General features: G+C 46.0%; 1 protein-coding gene across 2 annotated transcripts in view; it reads left to right on the top strand.

Annotated features, from left to right (window-relative positions):
- The first annotated feature begins 3,713 nt into the window (after positions 1-3,713).
- ENOSF1 (enolase superfamily member 1) overlaps positions 3,714-20,276 on the top strand; it is a 28,968-nt gene continuing 12,405 nt past the window's right edge. The window contains exons 1-9 of one of the 2 annotated variants that reach the window (XM_008690490.2): positions 3,714-3,858; positions 8,713-8,821; positions 13,134-13,249; positions 15,187-15,273; positions 15,648-15,674; positions 17,769-17,841; positions 17,959-17,997; positions 18,575-18,657; positions 19,448-19,482. In XM_008690490.2, coding sequence (XP_008688712.1) covers positions 3,775-3,858; positions 8,713-8,821; positions 13,134-13,249; positions 15,187-15,273; positions 15,648-15,674; positions 17,769-17,841; positions 17,959-17,997; positions 18,575-18,657; positions 19,448-19,482 — 653 coding nt within the window. In that variant the 5' untranslated portion in view covers positions 3,714-3,774. Of the gene's footprint in view, positions 3,859-8,712; positions 8,822-13,133; positions 13,250-15,186; positions 15,274-15,647; positions 15,675-17,768; positions 17,842-17,958; positions 17,998-18,574; positions 18,658-19,447; positions 19,483-20,276 lie in introns of those variants that run through there. The other variant, XM_040632680.1, reaches the window with a different exon arrangement.

Here is a 20,276-nt window from a genome sequence, read left to right as displayed (position 1 = left end):
AGGACCCTGAGATCATGACCTGAGCCGAAGGCAGATGCTTAACCAACTGAGCCCCGCCCCCCCACACACACCACCCCCAGCCCGCCAATAATTTTCTTGCCTGTTCCTGTCTAGTGGCTGTTTCTCAAATTTGAGTAGTTTTCTCTCATTCATGTGCCTGTCAGTACTCAACCAAAAATTAAATGTAAGTAGCTTCTCTGCCTCTCAGACTATAGCCACGTTGCCCTCTGCTAATATAAACAAACACTAATTTTTGTCTCCTCAACTCAGTAACACTGCAGGGCTCTGTTTGGGTCTCCCCCTCCCCCTTGCACTGTAGCCTGTAGACAGTGAGTTGGTACAATTGATCTCTTCAAGATCAGTCTTGTTCTCCCTATGGTCCATTTTCTGAAGGCCTTTCAAATATTTGAGCTGGTTTTCTGACTAAGATGGTAGTATAAATCCTGTCCTTGTTACTTTATTTTTCCTAGAAGTAACAGAGCTATTAATTATAGTGATTTTTTTAGGGTCATTAATTAGAGGGCAGCATTTGGAATGGCTGGGTAGGCCTGTCCTGGCATGATAAGCTGATACCAGTTTAATAAACTGTACTAGCAGTTTTCCAAACAAAGTTCACACTTTGTCTTGGGAGAGTCCTAGGTGGAATCCAGGGGCTGGTGAGGAAAGCAAGCAGATCCTAAGGGAAATCCTGATCACCACAAGAGAAACAGAAAATGGAGTCGTTTATTCTGAAAGTTACCTCTGGGATCCAGCCCTGAACTGGATCCAGCTTCTGAAAGCTCAGAAGGGACATAAGCCACCTCACCTGGAAGAGAAGCTACTTCCATACCTAGGCTGCCACGTGTCCCCCTCTTCCACAACCACCAGACACAGGTCTTCAAGTCCTAGCTTCACAGAAAGGCAAAATGTGATTCTCAACAATAAATATTAACAGACATATGATGAACACTAATGTGAAGAAAACCACCAGAAAGAAAAATCAACAATCAAAAACTAACACCTAAGGAACCAAACTTAATGGAGAAAACTTTGTTTTAAAAAGATGTGGCATCCATTTTTTTCAGAAGGGGTGAAGGTACACTAGTCTCCTCATCTGTGGTTTTGCTCTCCCTATTTCAGTCACCTGTGGTTAGCCTGCTGACCAGAAGCAGATGATCTTCCCAATGAACCCTCAGAAGGTCAATAGCCTAACCCACTACAAAAATGCCTAGACATTCACCTCGTCATCATGTAGACATTTTATCTCACAGCATCACAAGAAGGGTGAGTACAGTACAAAAATATTTTTTGAGAGACCACATTCACTTTTATTTAGTGTATTGATATAATTCTATTTTATTATTGTTTATCTCTTACTGTGTCTAATTTATAAATTAAACTTCATCATAGGTATGTATGTATTAAAAAAGAACATAGTATATCTAAGGTTTGGTACTAAGTGTGGTTTCAGTCATCCACTGGGGTGGGAGGTTGTGGAATGTGTCCCCTGCTGATAAGAGGGAACAACTGTACTATGAAAAGAAAATTTGGAAATTTAAAATGGAAGGGGAAAAATCCAACACCAAAAGAAAAAAAAAACTGGGGTGAGTAAAAGAAGGAACACAGTTGGAGATCAAATCTGAGTTGGATTATTAAACCAAAGAATATATCCAGAATTCAGTACAAAAGAACAGAGTCAAAAAGGTTTTTTTTAAGCGTGGATAATAGATTCAGAAGTTCAGTTATCAATCCCATTAAGTTCCAGATGAAGAAAACAAAAGAACGAAGAGGACGAACTAATGAAAGAAATAGAGAAAAATTTTCCAGAGAAATATATTGCTTCTGGTTGAAAGGATCCCTCAATTGAGAACAGAATTAATTTTTAAATTAATCCTAAACACAATAGTATTTTAAAGGCATAAAGAGAAAATCCGAACTTCTAGAGGGGGCTAAAACCCCAGCTTATTCTTTAAAGAACAGGAGTTAGGGACACCTAGGTGGCTCAGTTGGTTGAGCATCTGACTCGATTTCAGCTCAGGTCATGAGTTCAGGGTTGTGAGAGGGAGCCCCATGTCCAGCTCCACGCCCAAGGTGGAGCCTGCTTAAGATTCTCCCTCTCCCTCTGCCCTTCTTGCACTCTTCTCTTCCACTCAAAGAAAGGGGTGGGGGGGGGGGCTTAACACTAAAGTATTAATTTGAACTAAGACTTTTGTATAATAAAAGCAGCATTCAAATCCAAAAGAAAAACACACCTTCAGAATACAAAATACTCAGAATTTATTAACCAGGCCACAGACCCATTCTGAATAAGTGAATTGAGCATATATTCCACAGAGAGAGAGCGAGACAGAGATACACGCACACGGAAGTGGGTAGAGCAGGACAGGGGAAAAGAAAGGCTATTTCATACTAACATTTGAATTTCAGACTTCTCTTGGAAAATGAGAATGTAAAGCAATCCAGGGCTCTGATCCCCACTGGACCACTATAAGCGGGAGCTAACTGGCTACCTCTTTCAAAGAGTAAAGGCCCTTAGCTGCAGTCACAATGGCCTCTTGCTTCACTCCCTATTTGCTGTTGGTGCCCACCCAGCCTTAGTAGGCATTTGAGTTTACTTTCTAAGCCTTAAGCCTAAGGAATTCATCCAGTAGGGTTATATGCATCCTTGAGGAGCAGAGGTGAGGTGGGCACCCCTGAAAGTATCCCTGCCATACCCACAGAAACACAAATTGATAGAATAACGTCTATAGCAGTGTTTCCCAAACATTGCATTTATTCTTCAAAACATTCCCCAAAGGTAGGAACTGAAAGGGGGTGTGCTGAGAGAAATCATATGATAGTTGTCTTTCTCTGCTTGACTTATTTCACTTAGCATTACCTCCTCCAGTGCCGTCCATGTTGTAGCAAATGTTGAGAACTCGTTCTTTCTGATAGCTGAGTAATATTCCATTGTATATATGGACCACAACTTCTTAATCCAGTCATCTGTTGAAGGGCATCTCGGCTCCTTCCACGATTTAGCTATTGTGGACATTGCTGCTATGAACATTTCACCAAGTTCCCTTTTAAAGAGTCCCTGCAGTCCAGAGGACAGAGCCCACGGCTTGCAGCCGGAACACTCTGCCACTTACCTAACAAAGCTGTGTGGCCTCGAACAAGTCAATCTCTCAGAATCTCATTTCTACACCAATAAAATGAAAATGACCTTGCAGAGCTGAATGGGTAAGAGGTAATGTATTTAAACCACCCTGCCTCAGAAGGGGTGTGATAAATGGTGACTTGCTTAATTTATCAGGTGGCAAACTGGGGCTGAGGTCACTTAAAGACACCTAGGATTTTCTAGCGTCTCCCCTGGCTGCGCCGGCACTGATTCAGGTCACGAGTGTAGCCCGTGGCCCAACTGTGCTATGGGGCGATCGAACTTTGTTCAGACCCCGCTCCTTCCTCCAGGACGCCGTTCCCGGGAAGGTTACTTGGCGAGTTTCCAGTCCAGGCGGGAAAGGTTCCTGCCAAGACGCCGACACAGCGCTGGGCAACCCGCCTTGTCTTGGTCCACCGCGACCTGCTGCGAATCCGCGCGAGGGAGGTGCGGCTTAGCGCCGGGCTGCAGACGCGCCGGGAACAGCTCGAGCGTCTCGGGGAGTTAGGAACCCGGCCTGTCACTCGGGTCAGGTCAAGTTCCTGGGCGCGGCCACGCGGCCAATCAGCGCCCGCGGGGCCGGGCTCTGCCCCTCCCACCGCGCGCCGAGTCCGGAGCGGAGGTGGAGGCCCGGGCAGCTCCGGGTGCGCGGCGACATGGTGCGTGGCAGGATCTCCAGGCTCTCCGTGCGCGACGTGCGCTTCCCCACGTCGCTGGGGGGCCACGGCTCCGACGCCATGGTAAGCGCTGAGTGACAGCCCGGTGCCTCTTGCGGCGCGGACTTCCAGGCCCACGTAGGCGCAGGGAGTCCCGCGGATCGCGGAGGTTCCCCACTCTGGAACCGTTGCTTTTGCAAAAGGGGGAGGCCCGGGAAGGGGAATAAAAGTAACCAGAAACTCTCCACAACTCCTGGGCTTTTTTCCCCCCTTGCCTTATTTTTTCTTTGTTGACGTTTTACACTTCCTGTTACATTTACAATTCGCATTTTGCCAGAACTGGTAGAATGAGTAATATGCAACAACAGCAAAATGCTCTTGTTGGATCCCCACCAACGAAACCCTAGAACACCTGCTGGCTTCTTCTGCACTGAAACCTTGTTGGGTTCGTGGTGGTGGGCCTGCGTGTTTTGGGCGATGATCCGGCCTCCTCCACAACTTGCTGTGTGACCTAGAGAAGACACTAACCTCTCTGGGCATCTTGGGCCCATCTAAGAAACGGAGTCACACTCTGGCTGGGAAACCAGACAAACAAACTCGTAGTAATTCTGGGGCTTGTGAGGGGGGTCTCATGAAATTACCTGAAAACATGGTTAGAAAGGATTTATCACTGTAGAGAGTTATGCAAATACCAGTCTTTGGAGACGTTGTAAAGGTTCAGCCTTCTACCTAAATACTGAAGGGCATGTTTGCTTAGTGACAGTGTTTGGAGAGACACCCTCCATCCCTACCACCGTCTAGAGCAGTGGTTCCCAAATATAGGAAGGAGTTCTATACTGGATCTCCCGGAGGGCTGTCACCCCCCTGGATCCTCATTGCCCTTAATCCACCGAGGAGAAAAAATTGCATGGGACTGTAAGAACTGTGTGAACACACACTGGGAAGTGAGAAACATCCATGTTAGGGTGATAGTTACCTGTTACCTGTGTGGAGGGAGGGGAATGAGTACCAGAGGACTCTAATTCGCCCTCTGGCGTTGTGCTTCCTAAGTGGGGAGAGGGCACGCTGATATCATTATATTACCTATGCTCTTGGTGTACTTGAAATATTTTCTTTAAAAATAGATCTCTCGTAAAAACAAAGTTATTATGTTTAAAAGTATGTCCTTTATTCTGAGATTATGTTATTCCCTCTTTTTAAAATCTTTATGTGTTCCTTCTTATATGATGTTAAATGACTTAAAAAATACTCAGTTGGCTATCCTTTGTGGATCTCCAAATAATTGTTTGAAATTTCATTGGCTTGTAAAATTCAAACACCTGATGTAATGCAACCACTTTGCCCCTCTGACATGTAGCAACTGTGGGTAAACCACTCACTCTCTCTTAAGCCTCAGTTTTCTTATCAGTAACATGGGTATATCTGCTTCATGTATTAAATGAGATGCCTGTAAAGTGCCTGGCACAGAGAAAGCCATCAAAAGTATTTACTGTAATTACTATTTATATATGAGAAAACTGAAGTCAAAGGGGCTCTGGCCTAGATTTTTCTCTGCTTTGAATTCGTCAAGTGTTAAAGTAGCCTGGTTTTAAGTAGAATAATTTAAGAAATGGAATTTGTCTCTGGGCCTAAGTCGTTTATGATCTCTGGGTCAGAAGACGTTCTCTGATACCTGTATGGCAAACTCATAAATACTTAAGTATTTATCTTCCAGAGATATGGGGTGTGTTGTGTGCTGATTCTCACGTGCTATTTTGCAGTTCATGGTGGTGGCATTGCTCCCCAAGCCCTCAGGGCATGCTGAGCTCAGCAGTTCAGCTCTGTTCAGCACTTAGGGATGAGTGAGCCTTCCTCATCAGAAGCAGGATGTTTTCATGAAGGAGCACTGAAACTGTCCCCAGATCTGTTAAAAGTAAAGGATTCCAGCTCTGATTTTTTTATCGGCCTTTTAGGAAATGTTGGAGCACGCAGGCCTGCATTGTACTTATAAGTTGCTTGCTTGCCGAGGCATTCATCAAGGTTCCAGAGAGCTCCAGGGCTGTGGGCTCCTAGCCCAGCTCCAGCTGACTCCACCCCTTCCCAGCCAGCCATACTTTTCCTCTGCTTTCCCCATTGTCTGCTGAGCTCCCCGGAGTGGCTGTGCTCCCAGACCACTCTCTCCCTCCTCCGACTCTCATTCCCACACCCCCAGCAGTTAGAAGATTGCCCATTGCATCATGGAGAAGACTGAAGACAAGTGCTCCCTGGGCCCCATCTCCATCCATCAGTCTCCAAACCAACCCTCTCATCTTTCCCTTTATTCTGTGAGTCCTATCCTCCCAGAGAAATCTATTCTACTGTGTCCCCATCCCCACCCTTTTTGACTGCCGAGGCCCGCGTTCTCATCCCCTCCATCTCCAGTATTTTCTTCCTCAGTCTCTTTTCCCGGTGGTTCCTTTTCTATCCCGTATAAACAGGGATTCCCACTTTGAAATCACCTTTCCTTGATGCTTACACCTCTTTTGTTCCTTCTGTGTCTGCTCCTTCCCCACCAAACACTAAATTACTGGTTCATTCCTATTGTCTCTCATCTTTACACTTACTTCCTCCTTTGTCTGAAATCAACTTCTGTCTCCTTCCTTCTCTTGGGATTGACTGTTATTTCTGCTTCCAGGGTCCTTTCTCCTGGTCTGTGTGTCACTTTGTCAGCTGCCTCCTCTTCCTGCCATCTCTCTACACCCTGGCTGACTGCTGCTGCTTCCTTTAGTGGCCCCCTTCTTCCCTCTGCAAGGTTCTGGCCTCAAGGGCCGTCCTGTCTCATAGTTTGCTCCCAGTAAGACTCTTCCTGTGTGTATAGTTTCAGTGCTAATGATTCCCACATCTTGTTTCTGGATCTTCCCTCTCAGGAACCCAGGGGCCAAAGCAGGGTGTCACCAACCCTTAAATACACTCCAGTCTTTCCTTTTCTGTTTCTTCACTGCCACTGTCACCAAAGTTATCCTTCCATCCCAGGTCCTTTCTGCCCTCTCCCACTACTGGAAAGCTCCCCATTCTCAACCAACCAGCTCACATTCTGTTTTCAGCATAAAGCCTCCTCCAGCTTCAAGTGCCCACCCTAATAGCGCTCTCTGCCTGGTTTCCGTTGTTTGTAAATCTCCCAGAGACTTACCGTGTTCTGCCTCTTGTTATTGGAGTTTCTGTAACCATGGCTTCTAAATTACAACTTTCTTTTTTTTTTTTTTTTTAAGATTTTATTTATTTGAGAGAGAGAGAGAGAGCATGAGCAGGGGGAGTGGCAGAGAGAGAGGGACAAGCAGGGTCCCCACCAAGCATGGAGCCTGACACGGGACTCGATCCCAGGACCCTGAGATCATGACCTGAGCTGAAGACAGATTCCCCACTGACTGAGCCACCCAGACGCCCCTAAACTATAACTTTCTTAAGGGCAGACGTGTCTGTCCATCCTCGGCAACCTGCACCATCTCTGAGACGCAGCTGGTGCTCAGCAACCCTTCACGCCCAATGCCGTCCACTAGGCTTTGATGCCAGACAAAGGCCTCCTGTCTGCTGTGTTTGCCTCCTCCCCTTCCCTGGGCACAGGGATTTAAATTCTGCCTCTTTAAACTCAGTTTCCAGGGCGCCTGGGTGGCTCAGTCGGTTGAGCGTCTGCCTTCGGCTCAAGTCATGATCCCAGGGTGCTGGGATCGAGCCTCACATGGGGCTCCCTGCTCAGTGGGGAGCCTGCTTCTCTCCTGCTGCCTCTCCCCACCAGCTCATGCTCTCTCTCTCACTTGTTCTCTCTCAAATAAAATCTTAAAAAAATAATAAACTGTTTCCTTATCTGTCAGATAGAGATAATAGCACCTACTCTATAATGTTGTGAGGATTAAATTAAATCAAGTAGCTTTTAAAATCGTGTGCTGGAGCAGCAAATATTGTGTAGTAACAATAATAACAATAAGAACAGTAATCAATTGTCACCGCCCGATGCCAAATTCGTCAATGTAGTTGTATCCTACGTTCCTTATTGATGCATTCAGATCTTCTGCCTGGCTTTAGGGGGTCTCCATTATCTGCCCCCATGCCTCCTCTCCAGTCTGTCTTCATTCACTTGCCACCTGGTGCCCCAGGGGCCTTTTACTTCTGTCTCACACGGCGTGGGGTTTCCTCTTGCTCTCCTTGCCCCGTGCCTTCACTCGCCCCCTTGCCCATTGCAGTGTCTCAGTCCCGTGCTTCCTCTTTGCTCGCTCCCTTGCTCTTCGGTGGTACTTCTCGCTGACCACACAGTAGTTCTCACCTGCTTCTGGTGTGTTGGCTTCTTCTCCCCACTGTAGGAGAAATTTCTAGACACACACTGGTTTTTTCATTTCTGCATCCCCCCTATCAACAGGTAGTGTTGAGTTTCATCATAGTTGGTCAGTAAACACTTACCAAAATACCATTTGATAGTAGCAACTTTTAAAAAACAGAACAAAAAGTGGGCTAATTTGTCCTGAAGTTTTAATTCTTTGTTTTCCCCCAGTGATCTCCTCTGAACCGGCGCCATTGTCTTTTCAGCCCTGCTACATCAGTGAAGAAAAGTCCAGTTTTCTGTGAGGCTTTCTGAAGCCTTGGCTGCTTTCATTTGAGGGAGGCTGCTTGTGAATACAGCTCTGTTCAGAGAGCTGGCAGACGTAGCTTCGATTGAAATCTGAGCTGAGCATCAGAGGAGGCCTAATTGCAAACTGGCACTGAAAATGTACATTGCCCTTGTTAAAATGATGTGAATCCTTCAGTAGGACTTTCCCTTTGTCCATTCAGAACTCCCCCATTTTCTTGGGGGTTACACCAAGGCTTGCATCAGATCAGAGCTCTTCTTGCACGTCCCCTGTTGCATTTTCTATTCTTATGTGATGTTCTGAAGTGTACCTTCGGGTTTCTCATGTTTGCATTGCGGGGCGGGGTGCATTTTTCCTGCAGCACACAGACCCTGACTACTCGGCTGCCTATGTCGTCTTAGAGACCGATGCGGAAGACGGGCTCCAGGGGTACGGGCTTACCTTCACTCTGGGAAAAGGCACAGAAGTGGGTGAGTTCAACATTCTCGTAAGCGTCAGAATGCTTCATTTTCACTTAGATTCCAGTTGTGACCTTACTTTTGTCTGTGTTTACATTGCTCAGCCTAAGTAAAAACAATGTTTCGTGGTTTGTTATGTGTTTCATGGGGAGCAATGAAAAGGTGGTGAGACTCGGCCTTTCTCCTCGCAGGGGTCGATGGACTGCGGACATATCGGGGAACCTCAGCCTGTTTCTCTGCCTGAGCTAGGCGGGTGGCTGAGGGACATGACAGGGACAGACGGACACTCGTGTAGCAAGGCTTATTGTGATGTGCACAGCAAGCTGCTCGCTCTTCAAAGTACTCACACCTTGTAGTTTCAGGCTCACTGCTCTTCATGGCGGAAGGGCCTCTGGCTGCCCCGTTGCAGAGCTGTCATCCGGGCAAAGCCAGCTGTGCAGGAGGCACACTGAGCCATGAGTGCTGGTCTTCTCTCAGACGTGGAGAGAGCTCAGCGGTGGTCTTGAGGCCCCTCTTTTTTAGATAAGGAGACTGAGGCCCAGACAGCTGCTCAGTTAAACACTCCCTGAAGTACTTTCTTTCCACAACATTTTTTTAAAAAGTGTTTTATTTGTTTATTTGAGAGAAAGAGAGAGAGAGCATAGAGGGAGAAGCAGACTCCCTGCTGAGCAAGGAGCCCAATGCAGGGCTCGATCCCAGGACCCTGGGATCATGACCTGAGCTGAAGGCAGACGCTTAAGCGACTGAGCCCCCAGGCACCCCTCTTTCTACAACATTTATTTATTTATTTATTTATTTATTTATTTATTTACTAAGATTTTATTTATTTATTTGACAGAGAGACAGCCAGCGAGAGAGGGAACACAAGAAGGGGGAGTGGGGGAGGAAGAAGCAAGCAGGCTCCCAGTAGAGGAGCCCTATGAGGAGCTTGATCCCAGGACTCTGGGATCATGCCCTGAGCTGAAGGCAGACACTTAATGACTGAGCCACCCAGGAGCCCCTCTACAACATTAAAATACAAATTATTTGTTTGATTTTTGTTTTGAAATACTTAATCTGTGTACAAGGTGCAAAATTCAAGAAGTACAAAAGGTGACCTTTGCCAGATCAATTTCTATGGACCGTTAGGGTCTGAAGCCAAATGATGACAGCTGAGGTGTGAGGATCTAAGAAGGTACGAAACATTCTCTAAATTTGGTGGTGATGCAGTGCCTCTCCCCTGGATGTTTGCACTGTCAGCTCTCCCTTAGATGTAAACGGAAGTCTTGCCCCACTGAAAGATTTTAATATTGTCAAGCAGATGAAAGGTGTCCACGTGTGTGTGTCTATGTGTGTGTAAGGACAAGGGAGCCTTTCTTGCACTTTAGGTGGGTGCAAGGCGACTACTGTTCCACTCTTCACAGGCTGGCCTTCAGTCGTGCCATCAGCCAGTTCTATAACAGACCTCCCTTGACCGCTCCCATGTGTCAGGCGCTGGAGAGAGAATTTTAATGAGATAGAGAAAGGAGACAGAATCCTGCAGATACGGAGAAGGAATGCACAAATTTCTCAGGGACACAGCCATAGAAGAAACGATCATGCAGTTTGAGGATAGTTTTTTAAAAGCTGGTATAAGTTACACGGAGAAAAGTTCAGTTCATTGTCCAGGAGGGCCTTGGGCAGCCTCAGAACAGAGGTAAGCCTTTGAGATTAGTCTTGAAGATTATTCCTTGAAGGACTTTACCAGGTAGCACGAGGAGACTCGGCAACGATTCCCTGTCTCCCTGTCCATTAAGTCAACCATTTGCTGTTAATGTTTTCCTTAAGGCAGTGACCGCTGACCAAGATAGGTGTGTGAGCTATGTGTCAGCTTCTCTGCGACTTTAATTTTCTCTGGTGTAAGTTGAGTACTTTATGAAGCCTCCTTCTCCATATTGCAGACCATATAGGGTGGCCCCCAAAGGTTGCGTAAAACTCAACAAGCTTACAAAATATATTATGGGACTGGCCATTGGAATCACTCTGTTAGTAGCCAAGACTTTGAACTTTGCTGACTCGGGCACGCGGTGGAGGGACCCTGTGTGCTCACTGAGACCCGAGATAGGAGATAGGAGGCTCCTCTCCCTGGTTGCTGAGCTCTGTGCTTCGGGGCCTTTGCTGACCTCTCCCTCCTCCACTCCCATCACCTCCCAGCTGTCCTGATGGGCATCTCGGCTAGGGGTAAATCAGTTTCCATCTCTCTATACCTTTAATAAACGGCTCTTTTGTGATGATGTAGTTGGCTTCTGCCTTTTGCCGACCACAACATGACAGAACCCATTTTAACTTTAACCTTGCTCCATATTTCAGGCAATTTACCACAGGTCTCACTGAATGTGTTACATGGCATTCGCATTAAAGTTGAAAAAAATTCCATTAGCTCATCACAGTCCATCTGTACCTTTGTCAACCTACTTACCTGTTCATTCTTTTATGATAAAAAAATAATAATAATAAATAGTGGTTTCCTCATTACTGCAAAGGCAGTGCTAGTATATGTGTGTGAGAAAGGGAAGGTTATAGTTATTTTTTTAATGGATAGAATAAACCAATATAGTTTGTGTTTTTTTTTTTTTAATAGAGGAAAAAAGATGAAGAAAGAAGAATTTCTAAAGAGACAAAAAACAGCTGTAAGGGTTCACACCAGCCCTTGGGCTCAGGCACCATGGCCATTCATAGCTTTACTGACTTGTCCTTCCTGGGCCAGAAGATCCCAAGCAGTTAGTCAGCAAGGCTCTGCCTTCAATGGCCAGTTTTTTCCAGATGAAATTTCCCACCCATGGCAGCAAGGCAAACCTGAAGTAGACTGTCTCATACACCAGATGACCACCAGCACCCAAATTTCTGTCAAATGCACTAAATTTTAGTTAGCCTCTGCAGTGCCCTCCTTTTGTGCAAGGACAATCTACGTACCATAGATGAATATATTAGGGCTGCATTTCTTAGAAGCTGTAAAAGAGGAGGTCATCCTCAACTTGTGTTAAATGCACTGCCGTGTGGGGCACATTGGAGGTGTGCTTCGTCGGTGATTTCTGGCCATCATCTCATCAACGAGATGGAGGTTTAATCTAGATAATGGTATACCTCTCTCTGAGTTGCTGACAGGCCGACTCTTCAGAGGTCTTTAATCCATGAGCATCAACCATTAAGGCGTGAGGAGGATTCTGTCTTCTCACGGTTCTAGGAAGTACATGTCTGAACTGGAATGATTCTTTATCCCATTAACAAAAGCCCTGGAGAACCGGGAATGGTTGGGCCAGCCCTAACGCTGCATTTGAGAGCAAGTGTGCAATCATCTGAGGGCTCTCCACGTAGAGGCCAGGCATGTCCTAACAGCATGTTTCAAATACTGAAACGGTCTTTTTCCTAGGATCTGGCCAGTACTAAAACTGTACCTCTCCAGCTGTCCTACGAAATGATGAGTCATATCGCAGAAATGGCAACACCAAACAACAAGTTTATCAAAAATTTTTATAACAAATTAATTGTTTGGGGCTAAGTAGATGACTTGATTTGATTATTTTGGCCATTTATGCATAGACTAAGTATTTTCTAGAATGACTAAAGGGTAGAAGGGTCTTTCCCATTCAATTTGTTACTTGTTGTTCTTCTGAAATAACACAATAAATACTTAAGTAAAATACCAAAAAAAATCAGTGGTCATGCTGAACCAAATTAAGTTTAACTTTCAAATTGCTTAAGAAAAAAGTAGTATATCCTAAGTAAGTCAATAGGAAGAAATGTAATATTTAAGAAAAGTGTTTTCATGTAATTTAACATTTTACATGTAAGTATTAAGCTTATTGGAAATTCATTTCATCTTTAATCGTGTGTTATGTTGTGAATTCAAGATATTTTCTATGCTTGACAATAATTAGAAGATACTTCTCTTTTTTTTTTTCTTTTTGGTGTAAGTCAGAGTCTTATTACTCCTTAGGAACAATGAACTAGCAAGGTTTGGTTTTGAAACTGACTGTACAGACACTTTCCAAAGTGAACAAGAAGACAGTTTGGGGATATGATGTAAACTTTCACATCGATGGCTCTGTTTTCCGCATGACAACCATTCAGAATGTGTTCGCTCCACTCAAATGAAGCTCTGTATATGGATTAATATGTACTCCACGTGTATGATATTACTTACGACAAACACAGAAGACGTATTTGGGACAGTTTTTAAAAACATATACCTTTTGTATTTGAAGTTTGTTTCATAAAATGCCCACATTTGTTTGTGTTGTTTTCGTGTCTTAATTTATTGACTTCATATCAAAACATACACAAGAACTGAATCCTTACTTAACAGTTGTCTGTGCTGTGAATGCCCTCGCCCACCATGTGCTTCACAAGGACCTCAGGGACATCGTTGGTGACTTCAGAGGCTTCTACAGGCAGCTCACAAGCGACGGGCAGCTCAGATGGGTAAGGGGCCGGTTTAAAAAAATGCTTCTATAAGTAATGTTACTAAGGTCTAAGATGTCCTTTGATGGCAACAAACGTGGAAACAGAAACAGGCTTCCAATTCTAAAGTCAAACATTGTATTGAGATAAATTAGGGCTTGAACCATTTAGAGAGTAAATGTTTGGAGGTAACTGATTCTTTTCTGTTAGACTTGAATCTGGACATAGTTGGATCCTGAGAGCCCTATGGACCTCATCTCTACTCCTACTCCTTGAATGGAAGAAGTATTCTAGACCCACTAGAAGATTAAGTACTGAAGGGCAGCCTTTCTGGAGGAGAGATAATGTGGGTAGTATGGGAGTTGGGGAGGAAGTTATTAAAGCCAGAAACATAAGAGAAGAACAAAGTTAGAGGTAGAGATAGAGACCAGAGTACTTTTATGTGTATAGGTCTATATTTTGAACCTTAAGTTCAAGGCATGAAAAGAGTGAGGCTCTAGAAAAAGGATTCTATCCCAGTAAGGTCAGTACAATAACTAGGACCTTGCCCTTGTCTCCTGACATCAGCTCTGTCTTTTGCTACCTCTGCTCAGGCTCTCGTCCATGCATGGAGAAAGGCACGAGGGAAGGCACTTGCCATCTTGCCTTGGATTTCATTCTGAACTTTCTGCAAAGCATGTTGAACTTGCTTTTCAAGGCATTCCCTTGAAGAAGCTTCCACTGGCCAAATCTGGGACAATTCAAAAGATCAAAATAAATACGTTAGTAATGGCTTGTAATTCATGGAATAACATAAGAATCCATAAGTCCATTTAGGTAGTGGACAAGCAACCAGGAAAAACTTGTCATTATAATAGAATACAAACTTAATGTAAAAAGAATGATAATGTTAGACAACCATTGTATTGCAAATATTGTAGCCATAACTGATTGAGGCAAAAATCATCAATGCATGCCCACATTTGGGGACAATATTAATCTCCGTACTTAGAAAGGGAAAATGGTAACCTCACAGTGCAGCAGCCCAGTGGACCCTGACTTACCTAAGTGCTGAAAGATCATGGCCCTAATAAAAAACCAAAATGGCATTATTGTCTACTTAAAATTTGTGCCAAAAAAATACAGCCCGAATCCAGTTATGAAGGAACCCCAGACCAACCCAAACTGAGGGACACTGTTACAAGTTAACCAGCCTGTGTGCTTTAAAAATGCCAACAACTTCTTTATTTTTTTTTTTAAAGATTTTATTTATTTATTTGACAGAGAGAGACAGCCAGCGAGAGAGGGAACACAAGCAGGGGCAGTGGGAGAGGAAGAAGCAGGTTCATAGCGGAGGAGCCTGATGTGGGGCTCGATCCCAGAACGCCGGGATCATACCCTGAGCTGAAGGCAGACGCTTAACCGCTGTGCCACCCAGGCGCCCCATGCCAACAACTTCTTTAAAAAAAATAAGAAAAATTGTTCCGGGTAAAGAGACTAAAGAGACAGGACAACCAAATGCAATATGTTAATAAAATAAAGTATATTATTGTGACAGTTGGCAGAAATTGATTATGGAGTGTCTTTTAGGCAGTAGTATTCTATCAGTGTTCTATTCCCCGAATTTGATCATTGTACTACTACGGTTATGTGAGAGAATGTTCTTGTTTTTAGGACCTACACGCAGAAGTATTTAGGGTTTGAGAGGCATGATATCTGCAACTTAAATGGTTCAGTAAAATCAATTTTACTTATATATGTTCTATTTGTATACAGAGAGAATGGGGGGAATATACAAGAGTTTTTTGTGCAGTTCTTGCAATTTTTCTATAGGTTAGAAACTATTAAAAAAAAAAGCAGCTTAATCTCTACATGAACTTTTACTGATGCCTTTTAAGTGTTGAATGTGTCCCTGGCTAGGAGACCTAAATATCTCTTTCATTTCTAAGACGTGCTGTTGTGTTTTGCTTCCCAACCAGATCGGTCCTGAGAAAGGTGTTGTGCATCTGGCTACTGCGGCCGTTCTCAACGCTGTGTGGGACCTGTGGGCCAAGCAGGAGGGAAAGGTAACTCATCGAAGGAGCACTTGGGGAGCTCTGTGGAATAATTCAACACGTGGCACAGGGGTGAACACTTCCTCTATGAGCAGCCTTCTGGAGACAAAAGACATACACAGCAGGCCTCCAAAAGAAATACAGAGAATTGTTTGATTCTTTTTCTCCCTGGCAGTAGTTAGGAAACTATAGGAGTAGGTTATAAAGGGCCGAGAAAGAAATGGGAGGGCAGCAAAGGTGAGGGATTAGGAGGCAGTGTTAGAGACCCTGGCAGGCAGGTGGGCCAGCGGGCAGGTGTTTGAGACTGGGAGTTTGCATTTACTTTCAGGGGAAAAAAAATGTCTACGTTATACATGTTTTACAATTCTTTTCTTTTTTTTTTCAAGCCTCTGTGGAAGTTACTTGTTGACATGGTAAGTAAATTCTTTAACATTATAATGTTAATAATTATAATGTAATGTAAATGATATGGATTTCACGGATTACTTGCCTTTTGATTAGTAAATATATTCAGGATTGTCTTTGGATCAGGATAGTGATGATAAAGCAAAAACCCACTAAACCCTAATATTTCTTTTCTGATATTTGAAGTAAGAGCTGTCTGTGTTCACATAGGCAGAGTGGTCCGAGGGAAGCCCTGAGTTTAGGTCCTGTCTCGCCCACTGTGTAATGCAAATTCTCCCAGCCTCTGTTTCCTACCTACGAAAAGGGGATAGTCCTCACTTCTCTGAGAACCTCATAGAATTTGTTTAAAGACCAAACGATAAAAGTGCTTCCTGAAGAGCAAGAGTTTATTATTAAGATATTATTCACATATCATCTGGTCACTTTGAATTTAAAAGAAAGTGACGAATCAGACTGCGGTGGTCTCCACTGTCTGATTCTGGAGGGGAAGGAGCCAAACGCTGAAGATAGGCACCTCAGTGTTTCCTTTTTCCTTGACCTGTTTATGGCAGGGTCGAGCACCTGGCAGCTGAGGAGGAAAAAAAGTCTGGACAAGTTAAGGGGAGTGAACTTCAGACCCAGGCAGACCTGGCTTTGAATCTGGGCTCCACCACTTACTGGCAGGTTGACCGTGGGCGTGTCACTTAACCTCTTTGAGCATCAGCTGCCTCAGGGTGAGGTCTTGCGTGGTTGCTAAAACTCTGGTGGTCAACAAACGAAGGCCCTGTTATTATTTGGCATTACAATTAAGGAAACACAAAGAACACCATGGCCTTGAAGACTGTAGGTGGGCAGACATTGCCTCTTCTCTGGGAGAAAATAGAAACAGGAGGCGATCACACCATCCCTCTGACATGGTTGCAGGTGGCATGGGGGCCCCATCCAAAGGGGAAGGACATGAGCCGCCTTTATGCTCAAGGTCAGCCTTTCAGAGGGGTGTAGGAGGCAGCTTCCAAAACTGAATGATTTGAGGGCCACTAGAAAAGATGTCTGTGACTTCATTCTTTTTTTTTTTTTTATAACTTTTATTTATTTGTCAGAGAGAGAAAGAGAGAGCACAAGCAGGGGGAGTGGCAGGCAGAAGGAGAAGCAGGCTCTCTGCTGTGCAAGGACCCGTAGCAGGGCTTGATCCCAGGACTCTGGGATCATGACCTGAGCCGAAGGCAGACGCTTAACGAACTGAGCCACCCAGGCGCCCCTGACTCCATTCTTTTGGATACTATTTCCTGTTTCAGTTGTGGCCAATAGTCTTGAAAGATGCAGAATCTCAGTGTGGGAAGAGCTTTTATAATTTTTAACAGACCAGTGGAGTACTGTTGGTCACAGTAAAACCTGAGTGGGAGTGAAGCTACTGGTTGCTTCCCAGCTGTTAGATTGGGATGGGGAGGGGTCTCAATCAGAGGCCCAGCTGAGGTTGTGAGCCTTGCCAGCATGACCAGAGCAGTGAACCAGGGGTAGGAAGGGGTGGGGAGAGAATAGCCGGTGATGGTCCAGGGCCAGGCAGTATGCTGGGTCGCTCATGGTGAATCCGTTCTGTTCCTGCTGGTGAAGTGAATTGTCCCAATGTGACGAGAGGAAATGGCCCACGGTCAGGCTGCTAATAAACAGTGGGCACAGGGTTGAACCTGGAGGGCCTGGCTCTGAGACCAGCATTCTTTCCTCTCCCGCTGAGCTGCTCCAGGATCACTGTCAGCCCTGACATGTGGAGCAGTGATGCGTATGTGGAGGGACACCAGGTGCTCATCTCTGCACTTAACTCGTGCTGAGTGCTTGCCTCCTGCTGGGCCCTCCTTCCAGGAGCCCTGTTAGTTGGGCTGGTGGAGCCTCGATGTCAGGGGAGGCAAGGGTTGGGGAGGGAGTGAGGAGTGGCAGCACGAGGGCTTGAAGACCTCTTGGGGAGGCGGCACTGACCCTCTGAAGAGCTCTGTACCAAGGAATGACAGAACCAAACAATTTAACGCAAATCCTGAAGGCCCTTTCCCGGAAAGGCTAAGTCCATCCTTAGAAACATAAGCTGCTTGTGAATTGATTTGGGCCTTTCCCCTCTCCTGTCACGCTGCCAGGACCCCAGGACGCTGTTATCCTGCATCGATTTCAGGTACATCACAGACGTCCTGACCGAGGAGGAAGCCTATGGTGAGTCATACCGAGTGATGGAACTGGGAGTTTTCTGATACCTGCTGGTGTGTAATAATGTAGTAGCATGCTTTGTTGTCTAAAAAAGTGATGATGTGTCTTATTTTTTTTTTCCAGAAATACTGCAGAAAGGTCAAGTTGGTAAAAAAGAGAGAGGTGGGTGGTGAGGAAATGTCCTTCATTGTTTTTGCTGTCATTGTCCTTTTGAGGGTCACTGTCCTCTTGGGGTTCGCATCACCTTCCCACATGCCCTGTGCCCAGCAGCCAGGCCCTCTGACAAAGGGTTGCATCTGGAGGAAGCAGCGTCCTGGGTGTGACAGACAGGAAGACCTGGGCTAGTTTGACATCCCCGGTATTTGCGTGATGGTGAATGTGGCCAGAGGCTGGGCTTGGGGCTGAGTGCACTTGAAAGGCAGGGTCAGAAGGAGAACAGGCTGGATTTTCTGGGGGCAGTAGCTTAGCTAAAGGCAATTGTGGCAGCTGGGTGGCTCGGTTGGGTGGGCGTTCGCCTTCGGCTCGGGTCATGGTCCTAGGGTCCTGGGATAGAATCCCCACGTTGGGCTCCCTGCTGAGTGGGGAGCCTGCTTCTCCCTCTCCCTCTGCCTGCCACTCCCCCTGCCTGTGCGTTCTCTCTCTGTCTGTCCAATAAAAAAATTTTTTTTAAATAAAGGCAATTGTAATTCTGAAGTTCCCTGGAAAGCACAAAATGTTGACAAGCATTGTGTTTCCACAGAAGGGCAAATGCTGATGCATGGCTACCCTGCCTACACCACGTCGTGCGCCTGGCTGGGGTACTCAGATGACACGCTGAAGCAGGTAGGCACTTGAACCTGGTTTTGTGGACAGGTTTTAGATTTCTGGCTTCCTGGACTTTTCTTGTTAGCCTTTCTAAATCATTTTGGATCCAAGGCCTCATTCAGAAAGTACTGATACTGGAGTGAAGTAAAGCCATTCACACTGTGGGCGCGGGACTCTGTGACCCAGCGTGTCCCACCTCGGCTTCTGGAAGGTGACAGCCCAGGATTTGATTCCTAGGCAGGGGCAGCAGTGTCACATTGTACCATGTTCCCCAAACCATGCTGAGCCTCGGTTTCCTCACTGTGAAATGGGGAAATGATATGCATCTCGTGGGTGGTTTGGGGGATTCAGGATAATGCTGTGAGTTGTGTAAGGCCCGCGGCCCGGTGGCTGGCACACAGCGTGCAGTCAGAGCACGGTTGATTTATGACTTTCCCACCACGCTGTACTCATAGCTGAGAGAGAGACAGCTTCTGTTTGTTTCCCTTACGTCCACGCGTTCTGTGGATGCTGCAGAATACCGCTTTAAGAAGGGTTATAAACGCTCCATTTCCCTTCTCAGAATGTTGTCAACAATTCAAGAAATTGTTCCCCTAGAGATGAGAAAAGAAAGTGGTCCTACAAGTACAAGGAGTTATGCTCTGTTGGCGGAGCTGTTCCTGCTCTTCGTTCACCAACACGTGGTCATTCCTCTGGTTCATGTGGCAGCCATGTGTTTGTGAAAGCAGATCAGAGACCACTGGGGTACTCATCAGACCAAAGAGAGCTTTCTGGTGTGTGATGGCGGCTGTGCTCCTTTCTCCCACAGCTCTGCACGGAGGCACTGAAGGACGGCTGGACCAGGTAACTTGTTTGTGTGAGAATGCACTTCACTCTCCCTGTCACGATAGGCTCGGCGGTGGAGAGGAGCCAAGAGCCAAAGGCACTAAGGAGGCCAGGATTCGTCCGGGAACAGTCTGACACGTAGGGACACACAGGAGAAGTTTCAGCATAGGCCAGGCTCTTTCTCCGAAGATGAGATGTGAGTCCTAGTTAGAATCCAAGAACATCAGATTTGAAACAGACCTTGAAGATGGTCCATTTCAAGCACCAGTCTAGAATAGAAATCGACTCTTTACTGTCAGTAAGAGCATTGATTCAGTGCTTGAAAACCTACAGAGCAGCGAGCCCAACTGGTAAGGCTCTTTTGCACTGTTGGACGGCTCCACGCATTGGAAAGAGCTTCAGCGTATCCGAACCTTCCCTTCTGTAGAACTTCCAGTCACTAGTTCCAGTTTTCCACGGAGTCTCCAGGCGCCCCCTCATCCCCTCGGACGGCAGCCCTTCTCCTCTCTAGGCTGGTTTTCTCCAGACCAACCCATGGCTCTTCTCTCTCTCTCTGTGAATAGGGACCCCTGGACGTCCTAGGGTCTTCCTCTGGATAACTTGTGGTTGTCAGGCGCCCCCACACCTGACACAGTGCAGGACACAGAGGGACCATCAGCCTGTGATGTGGGGTCACCGTGAGTCTATCAGTGTAGCCACGGCAGCAGGTTCTGCGGGTGCCGGCTCTCCACCAACTCTGGGCCCGCCCCCCGCCCCCCGCCTCCCGCCTCCCGCCTCCCGCCTCCCGCCTCCCGCTGCTTCGGATGCGGGAG

The sequence above is a fragment of the Ursus maritimus genome, unplaced genomic scaffold (genome assembly GCF_017311325.1).
Source record: "Ursus maritimus isolate PB19 unplaced genomic scaffold, ASM1731132v1 scaffold_18, whole genome shotgun sequence".
Lineage (NCBI taxonomy): Eukaryota > Metazoa > Chordata > Mammalia > Carnivora > Ursidae > Ursus > Ursus maritimus.
This window is presented reverse-complemented; position numbering and strand designations above follow the sequence as displayed.